Source organism: Dermacentor albipictus, chromosome 1 (assembly GCF_038994185.2).
Source record: "Dermacentor albipictus isolate Rhodes 1998 colony chromosome 1, USDA_Dalb.pri_finalv2, whole genome shotgun sequence".
NCBI lineage: Eukaryota > Metazoa > Arthropoda > Arachnida > Ixodida > Ixodidae > Dermacentor > Dermacentor albipictus.
This window is the reverse complement of record NC_091821.1, coordinates 258,619,544-258,634,160: the sequence shown is the minus strand read 5'-3', so window position 1 is coordinate 258,634,160 and position 14,617 is coordinate 258,619,544. Positions and strand designations below refer to the sequence as shown.

The 14,617-nt window shown below is 44.2% G+C and overlaps 1 protein-coding gene across 1 annotated transcript in view; it reads right to left on the bottom strand.

The window, feature by feature from the left end:
- The window catches only part of LOC139054362 (uncharacterized), a 135,494-nt gene that overhangs the window by 44,441 nt on the left and 76,436 nt on the right, over positions 1-14,617 (bottom strand). The window contains exon 10 of the mRNA XM_070531245.1: positions 574-783. Coding sequence (XP_070387346.1) covers positions 574-783 — 210 coding nt within the window. The remainder of the gene's footprint in view (positions 1-573; positions 784-14,617) is intronic.

The following is a 14,617-nucleotide window of genomic DNA, read 5'->3' as shown; positions in this document are numbered from 1 at the left end:
GCAAATCTTGTACAGCTGCTAATGTTGTGCGGAGATGGCACGGCAAGCGCCAAAACACAGCGAATCAAGTACGTCGCAGCTGCGCTTGCAATCAAGAACCAACGAATCAGGGCCTTCGCCACCTTCACATGTTCAGCGTCTGCCTCCGCAGTCTTCATCGGTTGTGCACCTCTGTTTTCAGCTTAGGAGGTATCGGCCGTCGCGAATCATTGTGATAGTGTTAAGCCTCGGCTAACGTTCGTTTCGGTGGACATCGGTGGTGTGGCACAGTCGGACCCAGAGCTTCGACTTGAAGATGGCGTGTGCCCGCGGCACACGCCATCACTTTCTGACACGCCAAATTTCTGACATGCCCTACTGCTTCCAAATCGCAGTGTACTGTTGCTCTCCTTCACTTTCGTTAGTTCAAACTTTCGTTAATTCGAACTGAAGCGGCTTCCCCTTGCGGTTCGAATTAACGAGCTTTTACTGTATACAAAAAGTTATGCAAAATCACTGGCTTATACAGCTGATACTGCCAAAAGGTATAAGAGAGTTTTTCATTTCTACCAAAGAAAACAGTCAAAACCTCACCACGTCGGTAGAATTCGTCATCATCGCTGTCTGTCAGTTCAGTCCCCGATTCCGTGGTCTGTTCACGAGGCTGCACGGCGGACAAGGAATCCACCCATGAACTTAGGTCGAAGGCATGCCTGAATGTTTTTATATCATAGGAGCCCTTCCTAGAGGGTTTGCGGGAACAGCTAGTGTGGCAAGATTGTTCCTGTGCTTGTTGGCCAGCACCTGCATTCAGATGTCAATATGATCAGGGTTTTCACTGCCCTTGTATTCATTTGCATGCTTTGTCTGTTATTAGCACAAATGTCCATAAAATACGATAAATGTTTTGAGGTTTTAGGAAGCATGGTGGTCCACAATTCAACACACAGGTGGAAGCAGGCCTAAGCATTTTGGAGCAGCAAAGAGCAGAAGAAATCAAACTTTCAATGTTCCAAGTATACTGAACGTGCTTACACAAGAGTCGACAAAACAGTTTTTCTTTCAGTAAGGAAAAATAAAACTACAACTGCCCTAAAGGTGAACAGCAATGAAAGTTTGCACCCCATAAAAAGCCTAGTTTTAGGCGGTAAACAGAGCAGCCTCCCTGCAAAATTTAATGTATAAAATATGAGCGAAGTTCTCGATACCAAAACACATACATTAGAGCCCCAATGATGTTTTTTTTTCAAGGGACTACAAAAAAAAAAGGCCACAAATTGCCACAGCAACGGTACAAACATGTTTGAATGGCTGCCAGACTAGACGTCCCAGCATTTTTACTGTAACTGGGGGCAGTGTGTACGCACGTGTAAAAAAGAAAACTTTAGCTTGGACCCAACTCTGATGCAAACTACTTTCAAATACATGTAAAATGCAGAAATCCTTTTTTGAAAAAACACTTTGGTTAATTTTAATGGCACTTGTTGAAGTCTAGAGAAATGATTTAGGGCCTGAATTTTTTTATAATTTAAAAAATCACTTACATAAACGTTATACTGCAGAGAGGTTGATCAGTTTTGACCACTTTAGATGTACTATTAGATGGAATTTACAGAATTGTAATACTTTTCATTGCCAGTTTAGAGTGGTAAACTTCACAGTTTCGTTTTCTAAAAGTTTGCAATTCGACAATTTTTATCAAAATATCTAGTCTAAATAAAAGATCTACTTCGAACAGTCACCTGATTACAACTTTTTAGTGCTACAAACCTCACCATCTATGGTGGAGTGATTGCCGAGAAAAAACATTTCTCCTCTCCTATTTATTTAGATAGGAGCCCCAAAACTGAAGCTCCCTCTTAAGGGACACATACAATGTTCCGCAACAGTGGCCCCGTTCCACTCTTGACATGCTTCACTACATAACACGGCTCTACCGCAGCAAAACTTCCTAAAGAGAACCAGCTGCCATGCAATACTCAAGTCCCTTGCTGTTCCCAAAATAAATGTAGCCCTGTGTTCAGATTTGGCTGAGTGTGTGTAGCTTTCGGTCAATCTTAACCGATGCATTTTTCTTCAGGTGCTTCGCCAACTGCTTTGTGCAAGTTTCTCTGAATTTGCTTGTGCAGTACCTGGCTTGTTGCAACATGTACAGTGCATGTCACCCTTTTGTAGAGCGTGGAAATGGAAGCCGCCGAGCCGCTTCGGAGGCAGCCAGCGATGGCACGCTTCGGCACGCGCCAATCTGTCAAATGCGTCAAAAGCGCTGGTCTCGAACAGGGTGACACGTGGCTGCGCGCTGCCAGCGTGCACTAATCAGAGGCTGCAGTATGCTTAAACTGCCCAAATCACTTCAGCTTCCACTAAAATGTTCTTGCTGCAATACTATAAACTGTAGACAGGAAAAAGATTAACTCAAAACCAAATCCCTATGATTGCCGCAGATGCAAAAACACTGACACCAGCAATCGTCCGAGTTCTTTGGATGCACGACGCATGTTACAGTGTTCCGATAGACAATGTCGTCACACTAGACTGACATCACAACCGACAACCGTGGATTGTGGCAGTGCGATATGGATCCGAGCCGAGTTCAAACGACGCCGACAAATTCAACCTACCAACTGTCATTATGCCGGTCTCAATGTGATCATCTGATAAAACATCCAACCGAATCACGATTGCTGCAATGCCTGTGCTAGGTGTATGTATATTTTGTCGTGCTATAAACGAATGAAAATATGCTTCTGACCTCCAAAGTCTGGATAATCAGCACTCGCCTGTCGCCGATATTGTTTATGTTATGCGTAGCCCTAGTGCGTCCATCGAGTTTGTAAGTGGTGAGTCGATGAGCCCAGCTGAGAAACATCGTCTAAGGAAATGAATTTTCAGTACCGTTTGGCACTGCAGCGATTTAAAATGTAGCACTCCTGACTGTGTAGTCTGTGATGGGGTGAATGAACCGTGTGGAGCTCTGGGTGATGAACCACGGAGTGTTTCGTGTTGTCTCAGGTGACTCAAGTGACTCAAGTTTATCAGGCGAGCTCTCTGGTGTTTCCAGTGGCAAAGATAACCTTTGAAAGCAAAAGACACTAGTAGCCGAACAATGGGAAGTATGTATACATAATCAGTCATGCCGTCCATTTCAGTTCACAGTGTACTCTTCTATTTGGCATGTGAATCCAGTTCAGTACATGTTCACAGTACTCCTTCACACACTTCTTTCAAGTGCATGCGTTTTATGGGCTAGTTGGGGACAAATCGCCCATGTAGCATTCACGAACTAACGCGCTGAAGAAAACATGACACAGCACTCTCATGTCTGAGCCAGTGTGTCCTTATATTTGAACACTGGAAAAAGAAATGATCTGTTTGAAATTCGTGCACCGTGTGCAATGCATAGGAGGACCTCTATCATGCAAGACCTATGCATGCAGCCGCGTAAACCAGGACTGCTTCAATGGCTGCTTATTGGCTTTTGATCTCTTTTTTTCTTTATGGAAAGACCAGAAGGTGTGAGTGCATTGCGGGGAAGGAGAAAAGGTGTTATCAGTGCTTTGTGCAGTGGTATTCTTAAACTGCCCAAATCTCTTCAGCTTCCACTAAAATGTTTCTCACTGTGATACTATAAACTGTAGTCAGGAAAAATACCTCAAAACCAAGTTCGAAATGCATTTTTGAAGAATGCGTTTGATTAACACGTTAACACTTACATTGCAACATTATTCCAATATACAGCATATGCAGTTGAAATAAAAGCATTCTGTGAAGGTGAACAACTGGTTCTGCAATGACAAACTTTGTAGTACTACAGTGAAATCTCGATATAACGAACTTCAGTGGACCGCAGTAAATTGCTCATTATTCTGAAAGATCATTATAGTGAAAGCCCCAAAATTAACCATTACACCCATCAACCATGAGTTGTCACCATGAGTTCATGAGTTGTCACCATATGAGCTATCCACGAAAACTTCGCGGTTGGCACTCAGCACGCGCTGTTGCTATTTTCCATAGATTCTGACGCCACGTACCACCGAAGCACCGTATAATAAGAGTGATGCACGCAAGACCGACGCTAACGGCAGGAAAACTACCGGCAAAAAGGTAGCTTCATGTCGTCTCCAAAGTGCAATGCCCAGCCTCCCTTCTTGCTTATTGTTTGTTTTTCACTTTTCTTGCCCACGGACACCGCAACTGTCTCACTTGAGGCGGACACCTGAACTGTGTCAAAGCGCAAGCGCACATAAACAACACTGTCTGGAAAGTGCAATGTGAACTGTGTGGCGTCCCCGTGAGTATGGAGGTTACGTTTCACCATGCACGTAGTTAGCACGGCCGCAGAAAGAAGCACGAAAGAAAGAGGCGCGCGCAGAAAAAAGGGTGAAAAAAGGAAGAGACCATGCGTTGCTAGGCAGCACTTCTGGGCGGAGCATGCGCTCGCAAAACCGGATAGGTCAGCGCCTCGACTTGCCCGAATTTTTTTTACTTCTTGGGTGCCGTCTCAGGTTTTCCGAACGCATGCACCGCGATGTCCAAGCTCTGTGCCTCGTCGTCTAAACTAGCATACTGTTCTGGCTGCCGTGAAGGATACACAGAAATCTAAGAATCCTCAGATTTTGGAACATTAGTTCGTAGTAATGAGGGGTTAACATCAGAGGGAAACTGAATAACGATCCTTATTCTGAAAATATCCGTATACTGAACGTCGTAGTACTGAAATATTTTTATATTGGAAGTGTAAGCAGTCGGCACGAAATTTCTGAAAAAGGTCGTTAATCTGAAAATTTCGTTAATGTGATGTTCGTAGTAACAAGGTTTCAGTGTAGCACAGAAGAACTGCTGCCATGTGTTTCAGTCAAAAAAAAACTGCTCTATGTCCCACCTACTTCCTCAGAGGCACCCCCGTGAAGACAGTTCAAGCCCTTCCTATTCAGAGTAACATTCAGCCCTTTTCTAGACTTTTCCGCATATGTCACCAGCAGTGTATGTAAGGCTCACCCCATCCTTGGGTTTGTGTCCCGTGTCTCCCTTTCCTGTGGACCTGAGGTTTTCAGAACACTCTACACTTTTATCATTTTGCCACGGCTGGAGTACTGCTTATCAATATAGTCCCCGTACCAAACTCACCTCGCTGACGAACGCGAGCTTGTTCAGTGCAAGGCAACACGCATGCTCTACTCCAATCTTTTCACTTGTTTCAACCTCATACCAGCCTACGAGGATCGTCTCAATGCCCTCAAGTGGCACACCCTGCAATACTAGTGCAATATTGCACTAGTATCTATTCTGCAGAACGGCTCTCTGAACAGCGCTCATCTTTTTCAGTCCATCTGAAAAAGCGGTCAGGACAGCCCAAGCCTCATCAGGCCTGTGAGGCCCGACACCGCAACTCCATGCTTATAACTGGCATACAAAGCTCTCTCTCCACCCCCCGGCCATTTTGACTATCCTACACTGAGACCGAACTGAAGCGGCACTCCTGCGCTTTATGCACCCGTCGACTGCCCAGTTCTTGCGCACGTCCACTTGTGCATGCGTGTGTGTGTTCATGTGTGCGTGCGGGCTTTCGAGCATGTGTGTACAGTACTCACGGATTGAAATAGGACATTCGGAGCCCGTGGCCATCGCTACATGCAGCGCCGCTCGTGGGTGCCCATAGAACCAAAGTGCTGCATTGAGGTGTAGCATGAGGGGGAGAACATCTACGGAAGAGAATTGCTCCTTCCGGTCGCCAACAAGCCGGCCTGTGGCTTAACACACTGCCAGTGCGGCGCTGCAAGGCTTGCGTGCCTTCGTGTGCCGACCGAAATGGCTCGACGGTGCGCACCTGCACGAGCAGATGACGCTCTCGTTACACGTGCTTTGGCGATGCAGCACACATGCTGTGCAAGCAAGACACGAGATTCAGTTACGAGATTGCACCTTACGTGTGTTCGTAGATATAATAAACATCTGCACGAAAGAATAGCTTATTTCATGCGAATGCCTGTTGAATAGCCGACAAGAAACTGCCTTCTTTATTTCAGCCTCGAAATGGTAACTCCCGGCATTGCTGGTCATACTGACGTCAGCAGAAGCCGAGCCACAGGTAGTTATATATGGCGAACACAAGATGCACTTCGTTTCAGACACGAGCAGCAATGCCAGGCATACCCATCTCGAAACGGATGCAGATTGCGACTGTCTGAAGCAGGTTTACCGCAGCAACAAATTGCCAATATGACCGGACGCCCCCGCTCGTCGGTGAGCAGGATTGTACAGGCTTTCAGGACGGATGCTCGCTTGACAAATCTGCCCAGAGGGCACCGACCAAAGGTGACAACCGACTCTGACGACGAGCGTATAGTTGAAGCAGCAAGACGAAACCCGAAGATGACGGCGAAAGAAATACGAAACGACCTGGGGCTCGCAGCCAGCACACTAGTACGCGAGCGCCTTCACATGGGTGGCCTTCGTAGTTATGTGGCGGCGATTAAGCACTTCATCTCTTCAGGAAACAGGATCAAAAGGCTGCTGTTTGCACAGAAGCATCGGTCCTGGACAGTGGAAGAGTGGCAGAATGTCATTTTTACAGATGAGAGCACATTTACATCAAAATGGGACCAGCAGCAGCGAGCATGGAGGACACGTAGCACAAGGTAGGTGGACTTCTTCACAAATTCGAGGGTTACACAGCGTCTCTAAAAAAATCCGCCAACATTTATCTTTCTTTACATTCCCGTAGCGCATGATAGATACGATAGATGGTATGTGGCGGCTAGGTATGCGTTTTCATCAAAAACTATGTTTTTGATGAAACAATGATGAAACAATGCAATGCATAGTAAGTCGAAGAAAGAAGAATTAAAATGGTCAGAAACTATGTGCATATAAAAAGTACGCTATAATCACAATTACTCGTACGCACATAGCATCAATGAAAAAACAAATTGTTGCAGGAGTACGGTATGAAAATCGACGAGTTATCCTTAGTTTGCCAAGGCAATCACTCACCGACCTTTGATGAGCAATTGCCTTGCCATCTTCACTGTGGACGAACATCCTTTTCATATACCTACAGAGCTTATCATTGTAATAATATGAGACGTTCAAAAAGTACCATGAAACAATCGCAACTTTCACATAATACAAAGGTGCTCGACTAAAACAAAGAACGAAAAAAGAAGACATTACGTAGAGTCCCAGTTGATAAAGTTCGCACTGGGGATTTACGCAAATGGATTAAATACACAATCTAGCCCCATTTGAGTTAACTCGTATGGTCACTTGGATCATATGGAACTGCGGGTTTGAAACACGACAGAAACTGTTCATGTGGCTTAAAATCCTTGCAGCAGTCCCCACTCTCTGCCAGACTAAACTTAACGAAGTGTCTCATTCGATATGTGGTTTCTTAGATCATTCTTTGTCAACGAAACCTGGCTAAACAACATGCTTTCTACGGCTGCGTTCGAAACAGGCAGCACAAGCAGGGGCAAAGCGAGCTCAGATAGCAGGGAGAACATTGAATTTCCGGCACTGTTTCTTGCATTTTTGCATTAGGGACCACATGAAAATGACGTGCCACGACATGCGTCCGTATACTTGAGCTGTTGCGCAAAGGCACATGATGATTGCTGTATAGCAGCCAGCACGGAACACATAGTCGAGTGCTGAGTCACGCGAGAGCCGGCAGCAGATGGCGCTGAGCCCAAAACAAGAAGAAGAGAGCTTAGCGCTGGAATGACGTATAAACATGGTAGCCATGACTTAACGTCATCCTCCCAGCGCAAACATTGTCCAAAAACATAGCCTTCGAGATTGCCTTCATATCTTGGCAACAGCAATGAGCTTTGGTTTTTCATAAACCAGTATTCCCTAATTTTGTCAGTGTTGACGTGGTCCTCAGGACTCGGGAAGTCCATAAGACAAATATAGCCCAAATATAGCCATATAGCCAACTCAGGATTTTCGATGCCAAGCCGCATAAAAAGTAGCCCTATTTCGCTACTAATAGCCCAATCTGGCAACCCTGTCTGCCAGTAGTAGGGCAGGGTGTAAAGGTATATGTAAAATATCCAAGTTGTACTAAAGCTTCCGTCTCGGTGTTGCGATGTGTGGACACATCAGAAGGGTGTGCATTACTTTAAGAGGTGCATGGCACTTCTCGCAAGTTGGCAGGTTTTCTTTTCAAAGGAGAAAATTGTGAGTAACATGAGCGTGTCCAATTAAAGTCGACATAAGATCACCTCATAGTTCCTGGTCACTGCACAACTTCCACTTGCCAATAACGGGCTTAGTAAGATGCAGCTTGTTGCTTATACAATGGTCCCATTCGTGTTGCCATTTTGACCTCAAGGCCTTCGGTATTGCACTGATACTATCTTTATGTGGAAGTGTTGTCTTTGTTATGTCATTGTCACTGATGCACATCTATCCACTGATTCATTACCCAGTATCCCAACATGGCTTGGTACCCAGCAAAGCCTAATTGATCTGCCGTATTTGTTTGATGTTACCATGTTTGAAATATCCTTTAACAGTGCTTCGCATTTAGATTTCACGTGCAGAGCCTTCAGTGGGCTTAAGGAATCGGTGTATACGACTGTGTTTTCCTGTTTGTCAGCGATGATCTTTTGAACTACAGTCCATATTGCATAGACTTTGGACATGTAAACAGAGGCATGCTGTGGTAATCGAATACTTGTTTCCCAATTATTTGTCACGGCCTGCCCACCCACATCTTTCTTTTATTTTAGAGCCATCAGTGTAAAATTTCATGTAATATTTATATTTGTCCTGAAAAGCATGGAATTCTTGTACGATGTGTTCGTGTGGAGTGTAATTTTTCTTTAGAGGTACCAATGCCCAATCACATAACTGTATGAACTCGTACCATGAGGGTAATCGCCGTGGCTTTTTAGCAACCTGAAGGGCCTCATGAGGAATGTCATATTCAGGAAAGTATTCCTCTTATCGCAAAAGAATCATGCTCAGTTTATTTGTGCAGTGTAAGCATGAGTTGCCCAGTGCGACTATGTTGTAGGGTATGTGTTGTGGTGAGGACTGGATTCCGAGCAAGTAGGAGAAAGTTAATAGCGCTTTGTGCAGCTGTAAAGAAAGCTGATCAGAGTTACCATATAACAATGGACAGGTGATGTTCTGTAAGCACCACTTGCCAGTTGAAGTACAAGGTTATGAACTGAATCAAGTCGTCGGATGTAAGACTGTCTGGCTGAATTATATATGATGCTACTACCATGGTCCAATATGCTAAGTTCCGAAGTGTGGTTGATATGTAGCAGGCATTTACGGTCAGAGCCCCAGCGCTTCCGGGACAGAACTTTGAGGATGTTAAGAGCACTGTACGCTTTAATTTTAACTATTTATGTGTTTGAGAAAGTTCAACTTTTTATCAAGCAAAACGCCCAGAAACTTGTGTCATTGCTACCGGTAGTGTGGCTTCCTGTAGCTTAAGGATGAGATCTGATTGTAGACCACCTTTTTGTGAAAAGACAACACAAATAGTTTTTTTCAGTTCAGTACGAAAACAGTTTTCAGATGCCCACTCGGTGAGTTTGTTCAATGCACTTTGAATTTCCCATTGGCAGGTTGCCAAGTTTGATGCACAACATGCAACTTATAGATCATCCACATAAAACGAGTGCATGATAGAGGATAGAATTACATTATTTCGCGAGCTCATTTTCACCACAAACAGTGTTGTGCTTAATACACATCCCTGTGGCACACCACTTTCCTGAATAAATATGCATGACTGCACCGTTTCTAAACGCACTTGGAAAGTTCAGTCTGACATGAAATTGGCTAGACATTTGAGCATTCTACCACGGATCCCCAAATCCGTTCATCATCATCATCAGGCTATTTTATGTCTACTGCAGGACGAAGGCCTCTCCCTGCAATCTGTAATTACCCCTGTCCTGCGCCAACATGTTCCAACTAACACCCGCAAATTTCCTAATTTCGTCACACCACCTAATCTTCTGCCGTCCTCGACTGCGCTTCTTTTCTCTTGGTATCCAGTCTGTCACCCTAATGGTCGAATGGTTATCTAATCTGTGCATTATATGACACGCCCAGTGCCATTTTTTTCTCTTAATGTCTATTAGAATATTGTCTATACCCGTTTGCTCTCTGGTCCGAACCGCTCTCTTTCTGTCTCTTAAAGTTATGCCTAGCGTTCTTCGTTCCATCGTTCTTTGCACGATCCTTAACTTGTTCTCAAGCTTCTTTGTCAGTCTCCAAGTCTCTGCCCCATATGTCAGGACCGGTAAAATGCGCTGATTGTATACTTTCCTTTTCAATGATAGCGGTAAGCACCCAGTCAGGAGCTCACGTTGTCTGCCGTATGTGATCCAACCCATTTTTATTCTTCTGTGAATTTCCTTCTCAAGGTCAGGTTTCCCTGTGATTAGTTGACCTAGGTAAACATACTCCTTCACAGATTCTAGAGGGTGACTTGCGATTTTGAACTCTTCTTCCCTTGCCCAGTTATTTATCATTACCTTTGTCTTCTGCATATTAATCTTCAGCACCACTCTTACACTCTCCCTGTTAACGTCCTCAATCATTTGTTGCAACTTGTCCGCATTGTTGCTGAATAGAACAATGTCGTCAGCAAACAGTAGGTTGCTGAGGTATTCACCGTCGATCCGTACTCCTAAGCCTTCCCAGTTTAATGGCTTGAATACTTCTTCCAAGCAGGCAGTGAATAGTATAAGAATGTGCCTCCTTGTCTGACCCCTTTCTTTATAGGTATCTTCCTACTTGTGTAGAATTAAGGTGGTTGTGGAATCTCTGTAGATATTTTCCAAGGTATTTACGTAAGCGTTTTGTACTACTCAATTATGTAATGCCTGTATGACTGCTGGTATCTCTACTGAGTCAAATGCCTTTTCGTAATCTATGAAAGCCATATAGAGAGGCATATTGCACTCTGAGGATTTCTCGATAACCTGATTAATGACATTGATCCCTTCCTGAAGCCAGCCTGTTCCCTTGGTCAACTAAAGTCCAGTGTTGCCCTTATTCTATCTGAGATTATTTTCGTAAATATTTTATATAATACTGGGAGTAAGCTAATGGGCTTATAATTTTTCAGTTCTTTAATGCCTCCCTTTTTGTTGATTAGTATAATGTTTGCATTCTTCCAGTTTTCTGGGACCCTTGCAGTCGATAGACACTTCGTATGGAGAGCCGTCAGTTTTCCTAGCAGTATGACTCCTCCATCTTTAATTAAATCGACTGTTAGTCCATGCTCTCCTGCCGCTTTTCCCCGTTTCATGCCTTGCAAGGCCCTCCAGACCTCATCTCTAGTTATAGGAGGAGTTTCTGTATACTGCTCATTATTCTTTCGAATAGAATATTTGTGAGGCCTCTGGGTACTGTACAGGCCAGTATAGAATTCTTCCGCTGGTTTTATTATACCTTCAAGATTGCTGACGATATTACCCTGCTTATCTTTCAGTGCATACATCTTGGTTTGTCCTATGCCAAGTTTCTCACTGATTTCGGGCTGCGTCCATTTTTTACGGCTTCTCCAGCCTTTCTCACGTTATAATTTCGAATATCACTTATTTTCACTTTGTTGATCAGTTTTGACAGTTATCTCTTCAGTTGGACACTTTCATTCTTTGTCGTTTCTTCATTAGGTCCTTTGTTACTTGGGAGAGCTTGCTTACTGGTTGCCTTGGTGCCTTGCCTCCCAATTCAAGTGCTGCCTCTGAAGCCAGCCTCGTTACGGTTTCATTCATTACCTCTATATCATCATCATCTCGCTGCTCTAAGGCTGCATATTTGTTTGCAAGTACCAGCCTGAATTTGTCTGCTTTTGCCCTTACTGCCTCTAAGTTGGCCTGTTTTTTCTTGACCAATTTTGCTCTTTCTCTGTTCAAATTGAGGTGAATCCTAGCCCTCACTATCCTATGATCACTGCACTTTACCCTTCCTATCACTTCTACATCCTGGACTATGCTGGAATCGGCAAAAAGTATGAAATCAATTTCATTTCTTGTTTCACCATTAGTGCTTTTGCAGGTCCACTGTCTGTTGCTACGTTTCCTGAAAAAGGTGTTCATTATTCTAAGCTTATTGCTTTCTGCAAATTCTGCCAGCATCTCCTTTGGCGTTTCTAGAATCGACACCTGCTTTTCTTCGACTTTTGCATTGAAGTCACCCATTACTAGTGTATACCGAGTTTGCACTTTTCTCATCGCTAATTCAACATCTTCATAAAACTAATCTACTTCCTTATCATCGTGACTGGATGTTGGAGCGTAGGCTTGTACAACCTTTAATCTATACCTCTTATTAAGTTTGATTGATACTGCTACCCTCTTCGTTAATGCTGTAGAATTCGTCAATGCTGCCCGCTATGTCTTCATGGATTAGGAATCCTACCCCGTATTGCTTCTTATCAGGGAGACCTCTATAGCAGAGCACATGGCCGTTATTCAGCAATGTGTAAGCCTCACCAGTTATTCTAATCTCACTAAGGCCGATAATATCCCAAACAATGTCTGATAGTTCGTCAAAGAGTCCTGGTAAGCTAGCCTCACACAAGAGAGTTTGGGTGTTAAACGTTACAAGGGTCAAATTCCATTGGCGGCCTGTCCGGATCCAGAGATTCTTGGCACGGTCTGCTGCATTACAGGTCTGACCGCCGCCTTGGTCAGGCGCTCCGCCACTGCTGGGGACTGAGGCTCATTGGTTAATTGAAGATATCATCAAGGAGGCTGTGGCCGAATACTGCATGAGGGAGGCCAATTCTTGTTCTGGCGAGTCCCTTAAAATAAGTCCCTTAAAATTACAAACCTCCATGTTGTGTCTTACGCCTTTTCTAGAACAAAAAAAACTGTGAAACAGTATTGCTTGTGCAGAAAGGCCGCACGTATCTCGTGTTCTAGGCGAACGAGATGATCTGTTGCAGAGCAACCTATTTTAGGACTTTCAGACTGACTCCAACCAAATAAGTGAATTTTATTAGCCCAACGTTTCGGAGCCTGTTTGGCTCCTTCTTCAGGGGTGGTGGTGGACAGCTTTTAAAGGGTCTTTTGTAAAAAGGAGGTGAGAGTACGGAAGGTAGGGAGACACTTCACAGACGGGAAGGGAGGGGCAGGGAAGAGGGGGGAATGGCTGCAGCGGTGCTGACCGGCTGGGATGACTGATGCTGGGGGAGCTTGACCCGCAAGGGTGCCGTTGACGGGATGCGGGTCAAATACTCTTTCGTTCCCCCCCCCCCCCTTCTCCATCTTTCCGGATGTCAAGTGTCTCCCCACCATCCGTACTCTTCCCTACTTTTTCCGAAAGACCCTTTAAAAGCTGCACACTGCCACCCCCGAAGAATATCCCCTGAAGAAGGAGCCGAAGAGGCTCCGAAACGTCGGGCTAACAAAATTCACTAATTTGGTTGGAGTCAGTTCTAAAGTCCTAATCAATTTCCCAACCAGACAGGTAATTCTGTCGAAAGGCTTAGCTTCAAGCAACCTATCTTGTACCCACACTGATGGTTATCCAGTAGGTTCTCGGTTTCAAGGATGTATGCCAATCTTATGTTTATACTGGCATCATAAGAATTTGCAAGATAGCTAGCAAGTGCTTTGGTCTGTAGCTGGTTGCTGTTGTAGGATGCTTTCCAGCTTTAAAGAAAGGGATTATAATGGCTTTCTTCCACTGACTCGGCATTTTTCTTGTTTCCCAGATTATGTTGAAGAAAGAAAGCAAGGTCTCAACCACTTTGGGGGACAGGTAGGCGAGCATTGTGTAACATACTCTGTCCGAACCGGGCGTTATTTTCCTGCCAGTAGTGAACACTCTGTTGATTTCCGGGAGTGTTAAGGGGGCATTATACGATCTCTTTTCAGCTGATTTCATGCATTTTTTAAATGAAGAATAGTTTACTGAGCTTCATATGTCATGGAAATGATGACATAATATGTCTGCTTGTTCTTCTAAACTTGTTTGCATGCTTGGGGGTGAGAGTATGGCGACCGTGTAAGAAGTGTAGTTGCCTCTAAACTTACGAAGCTGATCCCTCATTCTTTTGGATATTATCGAGCTATTTATGGACAAAACGTAGCTTTTCCAAGGCTGTCTTTCGACTTGTCTGCGTGTGTACCTGGCTTTTGCTTTCTTTTTTTTTTCGATTTTCTGTGGGGTATTGCTAAAAGATATCCCATGGGTTGTTTTGTATTCTTTTGTCTTTGTATATTCATTCATCTACCAGGGTTTTAATTTTTTTTCCGAAGAAGCCACAAAATTGTGGGATTGTCTGTTCTTCTGCAACAAGTATAGAAGCAGTAATCTTTTCATTCATTTCATCTATTGTTAGATCAGCTGCTACGTCATCCAGACTGGCCATCTCGCTGAAGAGAGGCCAGTCTGCTAGATGGAGATCCATCGGGGTGATCTCAATGGTATTCTCTAGAAGGGAACTGTTTTTTTAATGATAGCAGGCATATGGTCACTACCACAGGGATTATCAATAACACCCCTTTGAAAATCGATAAGGAGAGATGGAGAGCAAAGCACCAGACCTAGACAGCTCATAGCTCCTATGCTTGGGGAGCAGTAGGTTGCAGCACCAGTGTTTAAAAGGCATATGTCATTTTTAGGATAAAATATTCAAGTGTTT